The following is a 21176-nucleotide window of genomic DNA, read 5'->3' on the forward strand; positions in this document are numbered from 1 at the left end:
GCAAGTTCTAACTATTGGCCACTGATTAGCAAGTCGCACAGGTTGTGGTCTAATAAAGGGAGGTAATTAGGTTCAGCTCTGCTGGGAAATGGATGAAGTTCATATACACACACTGGGGACTGTTTGGGGAATTCAGATCCCCCTCATCTTGTAGTTGGAAAGGTGCATGTAAGCGCTGAATGCAGGTGAAATGCAACATGTTGCCCATTGGCCTTACAGCTGCCCCGGCTTTAACATGACATGGCCCCATAGGCGGAGGGTGAATTGTTTGTTTGGGGAGGCTAAATATGGGCCGTACACAGACTGACCTACAGATAATGTGACACTTAGTGGATTCGCTGCTGGTGTAAAAAAACAAACCTCCCAACTACCTATCGCGGTTCCCACTGACTCCCAGGGATACTGCGCAAAAGTGCGGGTTCGAGGGCTTTTTTTTACCCTAAAATGCTTAGGATGTAAAGTATCCATATGTGCACTTCTGGGAGGGGTTCTCCATCCATTTGTGTTTGGGATCAGTTAGCTTGAAGGGGTAGTTTTACAGCATATCCGATGATGAACCAGAGAGCGGCTGCGACACTGTGACTGGCTCCCCAAGTTCTGATTCTTCAGGACACGACAGCCCCTTTAAGAGCAGCTTTGTCAGGAATTTCTGATGTGTGAAATTGTCGCCTTTTAACAGTTTCTCTAATTTTGGCCACATTGGCTCTTCACTAAACATGATAGAACCCTCTGAGCTCCCCATTGCAATGGAGAAACCCAGAACATCAACAGTAAATGAGTAAATTAGGTCTTGTGTTCTTATGAGTGTGTTGCTGAGTAGAAGCGGAGGGTTGCCATATCTGCACAGGAATACATATATGTATCCAGGAAGCCAGCTTAGAAACTCATTGTCCCTGTAATATACCTATAACAACCCCATAACATCTCTAAGGAGAAATGGTGGCATAAATGTTCTAGATCAGTGTCGGCCGAGCTAAAGTCCCGTGAGCAAGATGCAAAATGGAGAAAGTCTTATTTTTGCCCACAAAATCATACATGGTATTTGGTCTCATTCGCTATTGCCCTGGGGTAATCTGCTTGGAGCAAAGTGACCAAGTGCAGTGCAAATATTATGTAGAATTCACCTCTGTATGTGAGTAGAATCTTTTGCTATCTAATAAATATGGGTATTTCCCCTGTTGTTTGACAGGTGCAGCATTTTGTATTTGGTCATCAGGAATGGAATGGAAACAACACAAGGAAGAAGGCTTATGTCCCACCCACAGTTGCTGTCACCCTCCCACCTGCCCCACCCGCCTGGCAGGAAGCACCCACATTGGAGGAGAACCTGCCATTCTCTCGTACCCCCCATCCGCATTGCTGAGCAGTGCCGCACCCGTAGCCCACCTTCTTGCCTCTCCATGTACCTCAAGGCCTATTCTACAGCACCCGACCTACAGTCTGTCTCACCCTAGTGGCGTCGTTACCAAGTTGCCGTGGGCATCAATCCCCGCCTCTTACCCTCCCCAACCATCCATCAGACTCAGTTCAAACCAATGGTTCCATCCCATTTGTACATCATGGCGTCCAATGAGCCTACGAAACTCAGTCAGTATCCGTACATGTGTGATCTCAAGAACGCTCGGAGGAAGATCAAAGATTCAGACTTATTTCAAAGAAGAATTTTATATATTATTTTTTTTTAAATCATGTAGACGGGTGCAGTTTAAACAATATTGAGCTATAAATAAAGAAAAATATTTGCACATTTGGTATAAATCGTCTTTGGTCCTGTTCTCTTCTTCTATAGTAAATCTAGACAGGTGACTTACAGGGGGAGGAGCCCAATTTCCCTCCTGCTATTTTTTTTATACAATTGCCTTCTAACTTGCAAGACACAACTACATTTGGGAAGCCATGTGTTTTATATGTGAAAGTATAACTGTGTATCCTGCTGTGGGTGTACTTTTATCATCATATAGCCCATGTATATAAAGGTTTATGTAAGTGCCCCGTAATTTGGGAAGGCCTTTAATGAACCTTTTATAATAAAATCCTTTTGAACCTCTACCAAAACCACCTTTATCCGGCATTGGCCTCATACCTGCCCCCATGTTACCCTCTCCCTTTGCTGGGTGGAGCTGCCATACCACTTGCCTCTTCCATTTTTCATTGACACCAGGAAAGCAGAGTAATTAATGCTCCTGTGAATGAACACTCAGATGTGGCAGCAATATGGCAATTTCTACTAATATGTCAGATGTGAGTGTGTTGCACAGTGTGAGCTTAATGCAGTTGGTCTGTTTAATAGGAAAATAAATCATAAACACAACCATAATTCTAAATTGGTTTATTTCTCATTATTGTAACTCTAATATCCCAGTGACTCAAACAGGGGTATCCAATGGTGCCTGAACTTTTATGTTACCGCTCGGCAAGTCAGGGGTCGGGAATGATGGGAATCTTCAGCCGAGGGGGGAGAACTCATCGCTGGGAACCTTTTGTGATATTTTTATATTTATTATACCTACTGTGGCTCCCTCATTGGGCCATCATCTAATGCCCCTGATACGCACTATTCAATATGTATCTTTCTCTTTTTAAAAAGCCTAATTTAAGGGACAGGTCTCAGCCGCCATTTCCCTGCCACCAACGCTCACTCTGGCACTTGCCCTGATTTCTCATTTTTATTTCTGGGATCAGAGGTGGGTGGAGCACTGATACACTGGGGGGGGGGCATTAAGGGAAATAATGGCAGAAATGAAGGGAATCACTGGGTGGGACTCTGGGTGGCACTTGGGGTATCAGTCTGGGGTTTGTATTTATTCTAATATAAAATGTCATTATGGGAGAGTTGGGGTTGGTGGGAGGAATGGGGGAGCAGGGAGACTGCAAACCTCTAGGGATAAATACACAGAAGGATAAAAAGGCATTTGGTTCCAGATTCCTCTTCAATCAATTTATTGATCTTCTTATTTCTCTCTGTAAGTTACACTGTATGTAAGTGTCAGGGCTAAAGGGTATTGGGCTACAAGTCTCAGAGCTGCCCTATTCCCAGCCTCCAACTGGCACTGCCATAAGTCTGACGCTGCCATAAGTCTGGCACTGCCATAAGTCTGACGCTGCCATAAGTCTGGCACTGCCATAAGTCTGACGCTGCCATAAGTCTGACGCTGCCATAAACGGGTGAGATTTAGATGGGAACAGATCAGCAGGTCCCCTCACTATCCGGCATCAGTTTATAGGCCCGGCCATTTGTTTCCTAGAAGTTCTGCTCTGCCCAGAGATTTGCCCACAGTTATTTTGCTCCTATATATATATATTAGGCAGGTAGGAGGTCAGTACAAAATGGCACATCTGCCCCATCAGCCGCTCCTTACAGCTGGGTGCCATGTATAGTGCCAGGCATGACAGGAGCGCATTGGAGTATAACAGTGTCAGTTCCCCAACCTGTGGCCCCCCAGCTGTTGCTACGGCTCCCTGCTTCCCTGTCAGATCTCCAACCTATGGCGCTCAGTTGTTTGTGACCAATAAAGTATGGTGGGGATATCGTGCTGCTGTGAGGCTGCTCCTCATCAGCAGGGACTGGGCCTCATGTTATAATAGAAGGGAGGAGGGATGGTGCCAAATACAGGGCAATGCTGCAACCTGTTTCACTCTCATTTCAAGGGGAACTTCACCTTATATGCTGTTATTGCACAGATTTATGTTTAGGATGCCATTTAGGGTCTGTTTGTAAAATGGGAGAACTGGTCGAGGGTGTGAGTACTTATATAAGGCAGTGTATCCTGATGTGTGTAGCAGAGAGGGCCGGCACATATGAGCTCACAATCTCTTTTTTCCCTCTCCCCATAAAGTGAAAATGAGTGATCCCGAGCGATTCCGATCGACTCTGAGCGACTTTGGCGAGATTTTTTGTGATTTTTTTTTAGAGATATTCAGCGAGTTTCCAACTCATTTTTGACGCTTTTAGGAAATAACATCTTCCATAGACGTCTGCTGATATCTCTATTTTATACCCAACTGCTCTTTTAAGAGCAAGAAGACCGGGGCGCAATGCCATCCTGCGCCCCCTGGAGGAAGGTAAGGGAGCCGCTACGGTTCCATTTGAATGAAGGGTCTGGATGTACAGAGTATAGAATGTAACAGAATCTTTCTCTTTTCCCACAGCGAGAGGCAGGATCAAGACCCCTCTCCGAGATTTATAAGGTGAGTAGAAAAGAGGGTAAAACTGTGCCCCACTCACTGCTACTGCTGTAGGGGCTGCAGATTTTGTACCACCGGGGAATATTATGTCATCAATAAAATCCCCCTTTTATTCTATTTTCCAGCCTCCTGATGGTCGGCTGACCAAGGGTGTGCTCCTCGGACAGGGCGGCGCTGCAGCCGTTTACAAGGTAAGGGGTCAGGGGTGAAAGTGCTGCCCCTGCTGTGCCCACAAACCCATTCATTTGGCTCATCACACATTGGGCTGCTTTAGGCGGGCATATCAGACTGCTGTTTTGGGGCCACATGGGGCCCTTTCTTGAATATAAGTGACACCTTTCTGTCTGTGTTACAGGGTCTCCATCATCGCAGAGGAGTGGTGGCCGTGAAGATGGCGAACATCAGCTGGGTAGGGAATCTTTCTAGTTCCATTCTCCATAATCATTCCTATTGGTGGGGTTGCCTATGGGAGCTAAAGGGGTTTTTTATTATTCCACCCCAGGATGAGGAGTCGGTGTGTAGGGAGCTGAGGTTTCTCCGGCAGTTCGGCGGCCACAAGAACGTCGCCGATTTCCACGGAGCCTATTACCAGGCTCCACTGAGGGAGGGCCAATCGGAGTTCCTGGAAGTAAGGAATTATTTGCTGTATCTTGTTCCTCCCTCTTGTGCCAAAGAGATCTCCATTGGAGGAGATATAATCCCCGGCCTGACACCATTTCTTTCTATTGCAGGTTGTTCTTGAGTTCTGTGAGGGAGGCTCCCTCCACGATCTCATCAACAACAACGGCCAATCCCTGAAGGAGCCCTGGATTGGTTACATCTGCAGGGAAGTATTAAAGGTAAGGCCAGAATAACCCCTTAAAGACTCATCTATGATTCTGCATTACATATATATTTATTTATTTTTTACAGATCATCATTCTGCTAAAATGTCTTACACTCTTGGGAATATTTAGATTTATGTCCGTTATATTCTTATAACCTACATCTCAATCCCCCCAGGGGCTCCACCACATCCACCAGCACCGGGCCGTACATAGGGACATCAAGGGCCCGAACATCATGCTGACGAAGGAGGGGAGAGTGAAGCTGAGTGAGTAAAACTTCATCATTCAGGTTTTTATTGTATTGTATTTAAAAAAAAATATTTTTTCATTGATAAATATAATCTGTAATTTCAGTCGACTTTGGACTCTGCTGGGACCTGGACCCACAGACTGGACTGTGCAAGGAGCCTGACGGGACTGCACACTGGATGGCACCCGAGGCCATAAGGTGGAATGGCGAGGAACCGGCATATGACACCAAAGTGAGTTGTACCTATAATACTTGCACAATGCACAACAGGGTGCATTTACCTATCAATGTTAATGGGACATAGAAGCAGTGGGAGGAGTCGATGGCACTTTCCTTCAGCCTCTCCCCTCCTCTCTGCACAAATGGGTGCTGCATTCAGTTAGGGGCAGTTCAGGTTACAAGGGAACTAAACATAAAGCCATTGGGGCCATTTCTTCCATCACTGCTAAGCAGGCCCGGACGGGGATTCACTATAGGCCCTGCTATTCCAAGTGCACAGAGGCCCAAACAGCCCCCCACAAGCCCAATAAATAGTGACTGTCTATGGCATCTTACAGCAGCCCATCTGGCATTTGCCAGCATCCACAGATTGCCAGTCTGGGCCTGGTGCTAAGTGGCCCAGTTCTAATTGATTCTACATTTTCCATTCATTGTATGCAGGCACTGATGGAAGAACCACCCCAGTAACAACTGAATCACCCACTAACCCAGTTCTCTCCTTCTAATGCTCTTTGGTGTCTCTTTTCCAGTGTGACATCTGGTCGCTGGGGATAACCGCCATCGAAATGGCCGAGGGAAAGCCACGTAAGTAAATCACAACAATTGTGGGTACTTGTGGATTTTTATTCTATACTTTGAGCAGCCGATATTCTGTAGCAGAATGGGAAGAACTGGGATTTATTCGCTATTTTCAGCTAAAATACCCACTTTTTTCTTTAGATGAAATAAATAGTACAGTATATAGACATGGATGGATCTGATATATGCGTTTTTGTCTTTCAGCACACTACAACCATAAAAATCCAGAGGACATCATAATCCAGAGCCGACCACCGCAGCTTCGAGCCAACACCTGGTGAGTCCTTCCCAGCTCATGTCACTAGATGTTCCCATAACTCAGAGCTGAATGAAATGGGCTCTGTATTCACCAGATAAAGCTAAAAGCTCTTTTTCCTTTTTTCCCAGGTCTCAACAATTCGTGTCCTTCTTGGACTCCTGTCTGAAGAAGGATCCTGCGGAGCGATGGAGCGCTGAGGAGCTCCTGCAGCACCCTTTCATCGCTGGACTGCTGCCTAAGAAGATCGTCAGGGCTGAGATCCGGGAACATCTTCAGGTTCCGCAGAAGAGGCCATCCAGGATATACACCATCCTATGTGGTACGACTGCACCATCACGAACACTAAACTGAGAAGCTGTTGGGCTTATTATAGAACTTATCTCTAGGTACCATCCAACCCGCTTGTTACCCCCCCACTGACCTGCTCCTCAACTCCTCTCTCATTCCCCCCTCACACGCTCACATTCAAGACTTTGCAAGGGCTGCCCCCCTTCTCTGGAATTCGCTCCCACAAACTGTCAGACTTTCTCCCAATCTCTCTGCCTTCAAGAGTTCTATAAAAACACATTTATTTAGAGAAGTTTACCCTAATCTGGTTTAGCAATACCCTCAGTGTGCTGCTAAAAGCAATACCCTGTGCCCCACCTCTCACATGGGGCATTCCCACACCTTGTGTCTCAACCCTTTCTCCTTGTAGATTGTAAGCTCTTTTGGGCAGGGCTCTTTTCACCTCTTGTATCGATTATTGATTGCTTTATATGTTATGCTATATGAAACCCACTTACTGTACAGCGCTGTGGAATATGTTGGCGCTTTATAAATAAATGTTAATAATAATAATATTATAGTGCCGCTAGGGATAATGAACATATTTTGAGGGCTACATCACCTTAACATTACATTTTAGTATTAAATCGACAAGACAACTTGCATTGGGTCACAGATTGTTGCAGTTGCCCTCGCAACTGTTGCATCAGCCAGAGGTTACACAAGATGCAGCAATACCCATACTAATTAGGAGAGTAATGGCAAGGATTTTTCAAGCTGAGTGCTGATTGGTCACGATTTCTGACAATTCTGTGTGATGATTGGTTTGTGTGCAGGGACCCAAGGGAGTAATATGGCCGATTATACTGGTACCATCACACCACAAGTTTGGGTCTGGCCATGCTCATATTAAAGTATACTCTGTCTTATGTATTTCCAAATAACTGAACAAAAGGAATGTAATTTTCTTACTATGACTTTATTTTCTATACAGGAGTGAAGGAAGCAGCTCTGCAGGCAAGAGCCAGGGCCAGAAAACAGCTGCGTCGCACTTGTTACTTCTGCGCACACAAGACCTTGGCAGAAGAAAAAGCGGCTCAGCAAATGGCACTGGAGGGCTTTCCTTGTTGTTGAGCCTGTGGCCAATAACATCTAAAGCCCAGGATGAGTCTCCGCAATAAGATCCTCGGAGAAACACCCACAGAGAAAGGTACCGTCTCCATTAAATATCCCTATACATTGGGCCTACAGAGCCTTAGGCCAACACTTCCTTTGCCGATGGACAAATTCCAATTTGGGCCCCTATTACCCACTGTGTGTGTGTGTGCATTGGCAGGAATGTTAGTGTCTAAGAGGTGGATTTTGGGTAATGAGTGCATTTCCTGGCTGAAGTGACAAAGCTGATTTCCCAGATCTGACACCCCAAGGGGCATTTCTCACATTGATTTGGCCTTTAAAGGCTTAGAAATATACATTATTTTATATATGTAATCTCTGGCACCCATTGTACTGTAAACCAGTCCTGTGCAACAGAGCATTCAGTGTGAGCATAAAAGTATTTTTAATGCCATTGTTGTTAATGAATATTTATAAAAATATATTACTTTTTTATTTTATGTTACAGCTCCAGGATCAGCCGCTACTTGTGAGACTACCGGAGCTACATCAGTGATGCCTTTGCTTAAGATCATGCAACACAAGCAGCAGTCTCACTTTCAAGGGCCACATCTCCACCAGTGGTACTTTCCAACTAACACCATTCCACCCATGGCTTTTACTTTTGATACAGCTCTGCCTCCAGCCCCTTCTCTGTCTACTGCTCCTCAGTTCCATCATGTCACCACAGCTCCAGCTCCATCTGCCACCACACCTACAGCTCCATCTGCCACCACACCTCCAGCACTTACAGCTCCATCTGCCACCACACCTCAAGCACCTACAGCTCCATCTGCCACCACACCTCAAGCACCTACAGCTCCATCTGCCACCACACCTCAAGCACCTATAGCTCCATCTGCCACCACAACTCCAGCACCTACTGCTCCATCTGCCACCACACCTCAAGCACCTACAGCTCCATCTGCCACCACACCTCCAGCACCTACAGCTCCATCTGCCACCACACCTCCAGCACCTACAGCTCCATCTGCCACCACACCTCAAGCACCTACAGCTCCATCTGCCACCACACCTCCAGCACCTACAGCTCCATCTGCCACCACACCTCCAGCACCTACAGCTCCATCTGCCACCCCACCTCCACTCACCATATTTATTTCCACTTTAGACTGCCATAATTCCACCAGTGGTATCTTCTATTGACAGTACTGCAACTCCACACAGGGGAGGGCCAAGCTGACTGGGCGCCCTAGGCAACCCGGCTGGCTCTTCTGCAGGCAGAACATCATGCTGATACACCACCAGCACTTCCACCTACCTCAGCTCAAACAGTGCCTCCTTTTACAGATTAATTATCATTATCTTATTTATAGACTACCACAGCTCCACTAGTGGAACCCTAATTACTAATTACTATACCTCCACTCATGGCCCCCTTTCTTCATTCAACATTAGCTCTGTAAAAATGCTGCCCATACATTATTTAGCTTAAACAAAGGATTACATACAGGGACACTGACATAAACATATAAACCCATAGTAGAAGTTGATACAGGGACTTGTCCGATTGCCCTTTGGGAGTCAGGAAGGAATTTTTCCCCCTCTGAGGCAAATTGGCTCCGGCTTCAAATGGGGGTTTTTGCCTTCCTCTGGATCAACTACTAAATAGGAACATTCCATCTACACTAAAACTTTAACTTAATGTAAGTAAGCCCTTTCCAACCTAAATTAATATAAATAAATCTAAAATACACAAATATCTATTATAAATACATAAATAAATCTATTTTATAAATAAATATTTCAAAACATATTTGAAGTGTGTTCTTGCATTTTTAGGGTATTGCCGGGGAGGTTTAGAGAGGGTGGAGACCTGTGGGGCAAGGGAAAAGGGTAACTAAAAAGAAGGTGGAATCAGGGGGCAGGGGAGGGATATAAAGGATAAAGAAATAAAAATCAGAGAATAAGTCTGAACCCAGTCATAGTGATCTTTATCATAGCACCTGCTTTAGTCTAGCGATGGGGGAGGGAGATCTTTGGACGGGGGAGCGCCACGGAGATCGGGTCTGGGGCAGGGCCCACTACAACTCTACAACTACTACTGTACCTGCAGTGAGACAGAAGGTGAGGGCAGTAGAGTTGTAGCTAGGAAATACTGCCTAATTGGAGGCAAAACATTTATTATTCTTAGGTTTATTTAATGTATAAATTATTTTTTAGTAGACTTAAGGTATGCAGATCCAAATTATGGGAAGATCTCTTATCGGAAAACCTCAGGTCTAGAGTATTTTGGATAACAGGTCCCCATACCTGTATTAGAGCTTTGCTGATTGAAAGAATGACCTGTCATTTCTAAAGGTTGCTATTGGTGAGGCCCACTAGGGTCAGGGCTCCCGGTTAGTAGGTGGGCCAGTCCGACCCTAATCAAGGGCATGGCCGTGTGTGCGCATCATTGTTTTGTTATTGGGGCCCCATAGTGTCATTCATCTGGACCCCCTCACATGGTCATACCCCTGATCTGCCCTAGTCATCCCAAATTCATGCCCATGATCCACCCAAACCCCATACAGCCCCCACAAACACTGCCTCCTACCAATAATTGAAGCAGTAGTGAAAAGTAATATTTAAAAAAATCATTTATTTGAACAAGAAACAGCCTAACGTGTTTTGTTCGTTATGGGGCACTTATAGGCTCACTATTTATTGGGCCTGGGGGGGGGGCTGATTGGGCCTCTGTGTGCTTGAAATGCCAGGGGCTATTCTGAGTCTGGGCCTGGGTATTTATACAGTAGGCAGCCTGGTAGCCTTCCAAGGGCAGTGCCCTATAGTATCTCTCTATACAGGCTATGGGCACAGTTAGGGGGCTGTTCTTTCTGAAATAGACACACTGTCATGGTGTTACTGTATCTCCCCCTATATACAGGCTATGAGCAAACACAGAGGGCTGTTCCTGCTGGCTAATGCTTAGTACCAAGGAATACCCATGCTGGTATAGTGTTATGGCATCTCTTTGTACAGGCCACATATTAGAATTGGTATTCCCTCTTTATAACTTCCTCACTCTCAGGGGAAGGGGCATAGGCTAAGGGTGAATTGTTTGTTTGGGGAGGCTAAAGATGTACACAGACTGACCTACAGCTAATGGGAGACTTAGTGGATTCTCTGCTGGTGTAAAAAAACAAACCTCCAAACAACCTCTTGTGGTTCCCACTGACTCCCAGGGATACTGCGCAAAAGTGCGGGTGGGGGGGATTTATTTTAACCCTAAAATGCTTAGGATGTAAAAGTATTTATACTTTTTATAAAGGGGTAGTTCACCTTAAATTAACTTTTAATATAATGTAGACATTGATATTCTGAGACAATTTGCAATTGGTCCTCTTATTTTTAATGTTTTTTCAGTTATTTAGCTTTTTGTTCAGCAGCTCTCCATTTGGTATTTCAGCAGCTATCTGGTTGCTAGGGTCTTATTTACTCTAGCAACCAGGTAGTGGTTTAAACAAGAGATGGGAATATGAATAGTTAAGGGACCTGCATGGAAAAATAAGTAATAAAAAAATGACACTAATAAAATTGTAGCCTCGCAGAGTAATACTTTTTGTCAGTGACCCCCATTTGAAAGCTGGAAAGAGGCAGAAGAGAAAGGCAAATTATTGAAGAACTATAAAAAAAATTAATTAGGAAGACCAATTGCAAAGTTGCTAGGAATTGGCCATTCTATAACATACTAAACGTTTACTTAAAAGTGAACCACCCCTTTAGATGTGTTTGTTAGTTTTATTGAGAGAGAGAAAGCGGGTACTGACATCCCAGGCACGTTATATGCAGTGAGATGCAGTGAGAAGCAGTGGGTACTGATACAGATATTCAGGCCCTGGCACTATAACACTGGCACTGATACACAACATTGGCCCCACTGTAACTAACGAGAAATAGTGCCTGTGTATAGCGCCTGTGTATAGCGCCTGAGTATAGCGCCTGTGTATAGTGCCTGGGTATAGTGCCAGTGTATAGCGCCTGGGTATAGCGCCTGTGTATAGCGCCTGGGTATAGCGCCTGTGTATAGCGCCTGGGTATAGTGCCTGGGTATAGTGCCTGTGTATAGCGCCTGTGTATAGCGCCTGTGTATAGCGCCTGGGTATAGCGCCTGTGTATAGCGCCTGGGTATAGCGCCTGTGTATAGCGCCTGGGTATAGCACCTGGGTATAGCGCCTGGGTATAGCACCTGTGTATAGCGCCTGGGTATAGCGCCTGTGTATAGCGCCTGTGTATAGCGCCTGTGTATAGCGCCTGTGTATAGCGCCTGGGTATAGCGCCTGGGTATAGCGCCTGGGTATAGCGCCTGGGTATAGTGCCTGGGTATAGTGCCTGGGTATAGCGCCTGTGTATAGCGCCTGGGTATAGCGCCTGGGTATAGCGCCTGTGTATAGCGCCTGAGTCGGTGAGATTCTTCTTTTCAGTCTTCATTTCTGCACTGCCTTCAGTTTGTAATATCTCCGGAGCCCTGTCTGCATCTGTGTCTTGATTGGTCAAATTTTACTGTCCATCAAGAAAGCTGTGCTCTGATTGGAGAATCCACAAGAAGAAAGATCCAATTAGAGCACAGCAGAACCGGCTTGGCGGAACAGGAGATTTGCAGGACAGTGCAGAAACGGAGTGAGGTTTTTTTTTTTTTTTTTTGTATTTTTAAGGTGCCCAGCAGGTTTGGGGAGGCTTGGCCTCTAGCCTTATTGAAAATCCACCTATGCATGGCCCTATAGTGCCACAGCCGGCAAGGAGGCCTTGGGTTTGGGCACTTCCCTTGTGATGTGTGGGTTGCAATCTCCAATAACACCTGGCCCTTTAAGTAACTGTTCATTGTTTTGGAAGTCAGATTGTAAATTCTACGATGATGTGAGTTATTAAAGATCTAGAATGCCTGGGTTGTGTATATATATCTAATTAAATGTAATTTAATTAAAATACATTCTCAGGCTAGTGCCTATGGGTTTTTGTACTATGTATGTTTGTTACATATGGGTGCCTCCATGACAGATATCAGGGTGCTGGCAGGCAGAAAATAGATACACAGTTTGTGTAAGTGCCTGAAGCACCCACATAAGTGCAAAGCCTGGTAGTTTGTATACATGAAATCACTGCACTCAGCAGGACAACTAAGTACCAGTGAGCCACAGTGCTGCCAGACAGGGGGCTAGCTGCTGGCACTCAGCAGTTACAGGGTTAAATCTAGTGTTCTCCTCCCACCTTGGGAACTCTGCATTTACCTCCAGGTGTTATGGAGGCGCCTGATAAAATATTAACTAATGTATGGGGTAATTAAAGGCACAAACTGTTCCGAGGCCTAGTAACCCACAGCAACCAATCAGCTGCTGGGTTTGAAAGAGCTGACCAGTAAATGCTACCTGCTGGTTGCTGTGGGTTACTAGTAGTGATGAGCGAATCTGTCCCATTTTGCTCCGCCAATAAATTCGTGAATCTGTTAAGAGATTCGCGAAATGGCTAAAAATTAGCGAAACGGCAAAAATGTCACTCGGAAACGAAATTGTTGCCCGCAATTATTCTTTTGAAGAGCGACTATTCTTGTGACTATTCTTGCGACAATTTGGACGCGCGACTATTCTTTTGATGCCTGCGACTATTCTTGCGACAATTTGGACGCGCGACTATTCTTTTAATGCCTGCGACTGTTCTTGCGACTATTCTTGCGACAATTTGGACACGCAAATATTCTTTTGACCCCAGCGACTATTCTTGCGACAATTTTTGAATGCGCGACTATTGTTGGGACAATTTTTGGTCACGCTGCGAATTTTTTCTGCACCAAATTTTTTCATCTGTTTCACGAAACAATCCGCGGAAGCAGGGGGCGCACATCCTGGAGCATTCTCTGCAGGATAATATTCAAAGAGACAGTGCCAAGGAAAAGTCTTATCAGCAGATAACATTGGCACAGGGGTGCCAACGTCCCTCAGTTATTATAATTGCATTTTCTAGGGAAGAAGGTTATCAATTACAATCACAAATTAAGGCAGAACTCTGCCCATTCATTGGCTGATGGGGCCTAGCATGTATGTGTGCCTTGGCTTGTTTGTGTGCACTGTGAATCCTATGATCCCAGGGGGTGGCCCTTAATTCTTAAAATGGCAGCTTCTATTTAGGATTATCAATGGCACATACTACTAAAAGGGTTTTACATAAGAGCTTGTTGTCGGCCAGTTATGTATCCAGGATATAAATGTCAGCTGCAGAAAATAGAGTTATTAAATGGGCTAAATTGCTTACTTCACATGAAGAGGATCTTTCCGGGGCCGGTTGTTAACTTACGCTTCGCTTTTGTGCGTCTGCTTCTCTTGTTGATCCGCCGGCTACAAGCGCTGAGTTTGCTACATCAAAAAAGCCTTTCTGTGCCGCACACATCTCCGCTGCCTTATATTTGATAACAACCCCTTAAACACTATTCTGTTACCATGGAAATAAGAAAGTGCCTACCTATCCATTTTCCGCAGCAGAATGAACATATCCCGGCAATATCCTCGCTTCCCATTACGGAACACAGCCATCCTATTGTATGCAAGAGCTTCTCACTTCTACTTCTCTATTCAGGGCCAAAAAACCCATTTTAGCCAGCAAATAGATTTCCCATTTGGGCAGAATGCGTGCCTAATATACAGGTAAATGCACAGAAAGTGGCCAAATCAGCACTTTGGAGCAGAGAGATGGCTTAATGGGAAGAGCTGGCGCTGTGCTGAGATACCTGCAGCAATACAAAGAGCTCGGGTTTTGGGTACGTGAATACATTTAGGCCAAGTTTGATAGGAATTGGGTATATGTATATTCTTAAAGGGGTACTGCCATGAATATTTGCCACAGAATGTGCCTGAATGAGAGATCAACAGATGGAGAGGTGAGATTGTGAATAGGAATTGGGATAAAATCCAGACTAGGGCCCATTGCTATATTTGGCTTCATTGTTGCCATGGGCACTGGACCTACAACCCCACCCTTTGCTGATCAGGGTATACACAATACAGTGCAGAATAGAGGAGCACCCCAGAGAACCCCACCAGTTCAGCTCTGTTAAGCTTATATTTCTTATAAAGGCACCCAAAGGTCGTCCTTGGTGCCCGTATAGAAAATACAGCCATGCTAAGGCCGCCATCTTGGGGCCCTGTCTTGGAGCCCCCTCACTATCATTGCAGCAAAAGAATGCTATTCTCAGTAACTTATCAACTGAACTCCCTTTTTTATAGTTTTTAAATTACTTACTTCTGCCTCTTTACAGTCTTTAAATGGGGGTCACCGACCCCGGCAGCCAAAAAGTTATTGCTTCTCCGAGGCTACAATTTTATAGTTATTGCTTAGGTTTTCTTGAGTGTCTTTCATTTCAGGTCCCTTCTATACATCTTCCAGTCTCTCATTCCCACCACTTCCTGGTTGCTAGGGTGAAATCAAATCAAATAGCTGCTAAAAGTAGCTGAGCAAAAAGTAAACCAATTTAAAAACCAACCCAAAAACTAAGACCAAGTGCAAACTCTCAGGATACCACTGTCTACAGCATATTAACAGTTAATGTTAAGGTGAACTACACCTAGGGGAAATAGTGGGTAAAGCACGATGTTTAATGGATCATGAGCTGAATCTAAGGAGGTAATATAATAACTGGTACAAACTTTGCTACTGGTCTAGTAACCCATAGCAACCAGTAAGCAGGTTACATTTACTAGAACATGTCCCTTGGGATCAGCCAAGGCCAGGGTCGGACTGGCCCGCAGGGACACTGAGAAAAATCACGGTGGGCCCCGGCTCTAGCGGGGCCCGGCGGCCCTGACCCGACCCTTGCCGGTGCTCCCCCTGCCTGACCGCTCCTTCCCTGACGCTCTGGGGAGGATGTTGGGTAGGGGCCATACGAGGGGGCCCCTGGGAGGTGGGGAAGTTAGGGGACGTGGCCAGCAGGGGCACCTGCAGGGCCCCTGGGGTGGGAGCCCCGGTGGGCCCTTCACCCCCCAATCCGACCCTGGCCAAGGCTAGAATCATGATGTTGGTGCACATTTACAGGGGTTCGGGGGTTCACCTTAAGGTTAACATGTAGCATGGCCTTTTCTTAGCAATTTTTCAATTGGTCTTCATTTTTATAATTTATAGTTTTTGAATTATTTGCCTTCCTCTTCTGTCTCCTTTCAGCTTTCAAATGGGGGTCACTGACCCCGGCAGCCAAAAATCTATTGCTCTGTGAGGCTACAATGTTATTGTTACTTTTTATTACTTAACATTCTATTTAGGCCCTCCTCTATTTATATTCACGTCTCTCTTTCAAACCACTGCCTGGTTGCTAGGGTAGATTGGAGCCTAGTAACCAGATAGCCGCTAAAATTCCAAACTGGAGCATAATTCAAAAACCACAAATAATAAAAAATGAAGACCAATTGCAAATTGTCTCAGAATAGCACTCTCTACATCATACTAAAAGTTAATTAGTGAACAACCCCTTTTAGTAAGGGGAGCTTTATCACTTCACGGCAAGGGCTGCTGGATCTCAAGGTTCATACAGTTCGTCTATGACTTATATACGTGGAAGAGATATTTTTATTTCTAACTGATTTTCAGTTTAAGCAGAAAATAATTTTGTTCCCAATGAAAGTCAGGGTGGCCGTAAATCCGTCTCCAGCCCCAGAGAACGAGGCTGAAGTGTACAGCACTGACGGGCAGCAATCAGATGTGAGCAGGGAAATCACAGGCTGGCATCTCCAATAAAATAAATACGCTGTCAGCCTGCCCGAACGGCTCAGGAGCAATTTATGTATCCCAGAGAGATGGAAAGATGGAAGGAATGTTATGTACATGCCTGGCAAAAAGATCAGACTGTTTGGAACAAAGTTATTTTGGAATATTATCTTACATATTGAATGGCTACAGATATAGATGGGCATTTACAGTAAGTCTTTTATTTTGTGTGGCGCTATTAGGAAATGATGTATATGTACTGCACCCCCCCCCCCCCCCCCCCCCCCCCCCCCACATATTTTACTGTTCTTTGTTATTTGGATTAATGTAGGTAAATAGTGTTAAGCACCCAACTGCATTACATATAAGTGTAAATCACTTACTCAGTAAAGCGTAGCCCCCTGTTGCGCAGAGGCACTGCCGGCCAGATGGGGTGTATGACTAGTTAAGGAGGAAGAGCACCTTGGGGGGGAATTCACAGATGTGGTGGTATTGAGGCTAGGGATGCACCGAATCCAGGATTCAGCCTTTTTCAATAGTTGTAGTTATTGGTGGCACAGATGCTTAGTTACACCTTTAAGTTATAAATGGCCTGTTCTGACATCAAAATGCACAATTTATAAGGTTATAATATAAAAGAGCCATGAATATCCTGGAATAATATCCTTATACAGTGCTGTAACTATATGGCGCCAGGCCCTCCGCAAATACATCTTCAGATGGGCCCAACACGCACTGCAATCCTCCCCAGCCCACCTGAACACTTTTTCCCCCTGGTCGTGTCCCCTTCGCCCCAGCCGCTTGCTCTAAGGTAGAAGAACAGCAGGTATGTCTGTACTTTTATAGGGGAAGCAGACTGCGTGGTCCAGCCCCCCGTGACTGCAGGGTCTGATTCCCCTATAGTTACGCCACAGTCTATATAGATGGTCCTTAGTGATGCCATGGATTGTTTACACATTAGCCCCCCCGCATACTTTACATGGAGACATACTCAGCCTTTATAATAACCTATTGCCTTCTCCGCCAGTCTACTGTGTCTCAGGCAAGAACAATACAAGAGAATTCATTATGGGGGTGTGATCTGTGGGGGTAAGAGTTTTTACTGCTATTTGATTTTTTTGCACCAAAAATTCCACTTTCCAAAAATCAAGATAAATTAATTAAGCTCATAAAATATACTGGCAAGTTCATATAGAGGTTTTTAAAATTTCAATCTATTTTCCATTTTTTCCATTTTTTCTTAAACAAGAGCACATTTGAGTTTTCTCAAATTTGACACAAATCTGCCCCTAAGTGAGGCAAATGGCAGTAAGCAAGACATGTAACCATACATTTCCAGTAACACTGGCCTTTGTGTTTTGCCTCTATGAGCTCACTGGATATGCAGTCAGTTGAGAAACTCGCCTTAGGAGGCAGCGCGCCCGAAGTTACCAGGGGCGGCAAAACGCTGATCCTCGTAACTTTAAGAGCCACATTTCCAGTTTTTAAAATAGAAATTCGGCTCTGGTAGTACAGAGAGTGCAATTGCGCCCTCTACACTGGCGATGTAGCCCCTCCTGGACCCCCTCTGGTGCTGTAAAAATAAGTGCGGGGGGCGGAATCGGAGGAGCAACGTCAGGTGGCTCAGGGGCCAAAAATGCCCCTGTATGCAGTGTTGTATTAGCCAACAATTTGCTCAGTGATCAACAGGCAATGTATATGTGTACTATCTACAGTAAGTATAGGTGTGTGCTTTTTATAATTAACAGAAAAATTGCAATTAAAATTTTGTCACAAAAATAATTTGCCACTTACACATTGAGGGGCTGCCAGGCCGGCCACTGCGCTTTGGCTTTGATTACGGTCAGCACTTCATCTCCCTGTAAATTAGAGAAACAGAATGGCTGTCAGTTATATCAATAAACAGGCACAGGGGAGCACATATATTTATTTATTCTGTGGCACCAATGAGAAAACATCATCATCCCGTTGGGTTTTAGGATTGCCTGACACCGGCTAACAGGCTTTTGCACAGATATATTATAACTACCTGACCATGTTGCTTTAGGTATGGTTGGTGGCTATGCCTAGGGTTGCCAGTGGGCCAGGATTTTACCAGCGTAGCCAGTAAAATACTTGCCAAGGCTGGTATTACATATTTACCAGCAATGTACTTCAATTAATCTGTATTATTTATTTGCCTTCTTCTTCTCTTTCCAGCTTTCAAATGGGGGTCACCGACCCCAGCAGGAAAAAAACTATTGCTCTGTGAGGCTACAGTTTTATTGTTGTTGTTACTTTATTTTATTTTTCTATTCAGGGTCCTCTCCTATTCATAAATCAGCCTTTCATTCAAACCATATTCTGATTACTAAGGTAATTTGGATCCTAGCAACCAAATAGCTGCTGAACCTCCAAACTGGAGATTTGCTGAACAAAAACTGAAATAATTAAAAAACTACAAAAAAAAATGAAGACCAACTGCAAACTGTCTCAGAATATTACTTTCTACAATCATAAAAGTTGACTCAAAGGTGAACAACCCCTGTAATGGAAACTGTATGGAAAGGAAGCACAGTTAAATTGCATTTACCTCTTAATATTCCTATTATAGAAATATAGATATCAGCCATTTGTAGAACAGGTATGGGACCTGTTATCCAGAATGCTTGGGACCTGGGGTTTTCCGGATATGGGATCTTTCCGTAATTTGGATCTCCAAAAATCATTTAAATATTGAATAAACCCAATTTTTGGGGGCTTGTTTTGCCTCCAATAAGGATTAATTATATCTTAGTTGGGATCAAGTACAGGTACTGTTTTATTATTACAGAGAAAAGGGAATCATTTAACCATGAAATAAACCCAATAGGGCTGTTCTGCCCCCAATAAGGGGTAATTATATCTTAGTTGGGATCAAGTACAGGTACTGTTTTATTATTACAGAGAAAAGGGAATCATTTAACCATGAAATAAACCCAATAGGGCTGTTCTGCCCCCAATAAGGGGTAATTATATCTTAGTTGGGATCAAGTACAGATACTGTTTTATTATTACAGAGAAAAGGGAATCATTTAACCATGAAATAAACCCAATAGGGCTGTTCTGCCCCCAATAAGGGCTAATTATATCTTAGTTGGGATCAAGTACAGGTACTGTTTTATTATTACAGAGAAAAGGGAATCATTTAACCATTAAATAAACCCAATAGGTCTGTTCTGCCCCCAATAAGGGGTAATTATATCTTAGTTGGGATCAAGTACAGGTACTGTTTTATTATTACAGAGAAAAGGGAATCATTTAACCATTAAATAAACCCAATAGGGCTGTTCTGCCCCAATAAGGGGTAATTATATCTTAGTTGGGATCAAGTACAGGTACTGTTTTATTATTACAGAGAAAAGGGAATCATTTAACCATTAAATAAACCCAATAGGGCTGTTCTGCCCCAATAAGGGGTAATTATATCTTAGTTGGGATCAAGTACAGGTACTGTTTTATTATTACAGAGAAAAGGGAATCATTTAACCATTAAATAAACCCAATAGGGCTGTTCTGCCCCCAATAAGAGGTAATTATATCTTAGTTGGGATCAAGTACAGGTACTGTTTTATTATTACAGAGAGAAAGGGAATCATTTAACCATTAAATAAACCCAATAGGGCTGTTCTGCCCCAATAAGGGGTAATTATATCTTAGTTGGGATCAAGTACAGGTACTGTTTTATTATTACAGAGAGAAAGGGAATCATTTTTAAAAATTAGAATTATTTGCTTATAATGGTGTCTATGGGAGACGGCCTTTCCATTATTCAGAACTTTTTGGATAACGGGTTTCCGGATAAGGGATCCAATACCTGTACCAGTAATGCACCCCTGGATGCCTTGCAACATAAAATTGATCATTTTCACAGCTGAAAGTGTTTTAGAGCAGCACAGAATTCTATAACTGTAAGTCACTTAATATACAATAAAGAAAGCAGGAGATCCCTTTAACAAGACAGCAATGCACAGAAGCCATTTAGTAAATGTTTCTAAAAGGTTTTTCTGTCTCCCTGCGGAACGTCTCTCACTTGTTCAGATACTCATTTTCCTTTTGTCTTTTTCTGCTCTCCCCCCGCATTATGTATTCCCCAATTAAACGAAGAAAAAAAAATTATGAGTAATTGGCGTTTTTCCCTGGCCTTGAATTGTAAATGGGAGTTACATTGCATTCTCTGCGCGTTTTTATTTCTGAACCGCATCCCCTTTCCGGTCGGGCATAACCTTGTTTAAACAGATAGTCTCCTCGACAACTTAATTGCTCCTTTATTTCGCACAAGACCAGAGCAATTAAAGCCTAATGCGGCCTCTCCACAAAAGGGAAACGTTAGGAGTGGATCTATTTGCATGCAGTTTGGGTCCTAGGTGACCTGACATTCACAGCACAACCGCAGTGCTATTTTCTACCTGCATAAGAACAAGCCAAGGTGTTAAATAAAGGGTTTTTTTTGCTTAATATCTTACAAATCTGGAACTGAATGGGATTTATTTTTATAATAATGGGAAATCTAAAATGCTTATTGATGGAAAGTGAAGAAATACCTTTTAAAGGTACAAAAGCCTAGGGTGAGGGAAAGTCTTTGTATTTACGGAGGTTTTGTCTTCAAATATTCAAACTACACCAGTGCCAATTTCATGTATAATACCCCAGAACACACGGCAGGATAAATACAGTGCCAATTCCATGGATAATACCCCAGAACACATGGCAGGATACATACAGAGCCAAT

General features: G+C 44.0%; 1 protein-coding gene across 1 annotated transcript in view; it reads right to left on the minus strand.

Annotated features, from left to right (window-relative positions):
- Positions 1 to 21176, minus strand: part of spon1 (spondin 1, extracellular matrix protein) — a 214068-nt gene that overhangs the window by 30476 nt on the left and 162416 nt on the right. The window contains 1 exon segment of the mRNA NM_001097272.1: positions 18221 to 18285. Within this exon segment, the coding sequence (NP_001090741.1) occupies positions 18221 to 18285 (65 nt within the window).

Source organism: Xenopus tropicalis, chromosome 4, assembly GCF_000004195.4.
Source record: "Xenopus tropicalis strain Nigerian chromosome 4, UCB_Xtro_10.0, whole genome shotgun sequence".
Taxonomy (NCBI): domain Eukaryota; kingdom Metazoa; phylum Chordata; class Amphibia; order Anura; family Pipidae; genus Xenopus; species Xenopus tropicalis.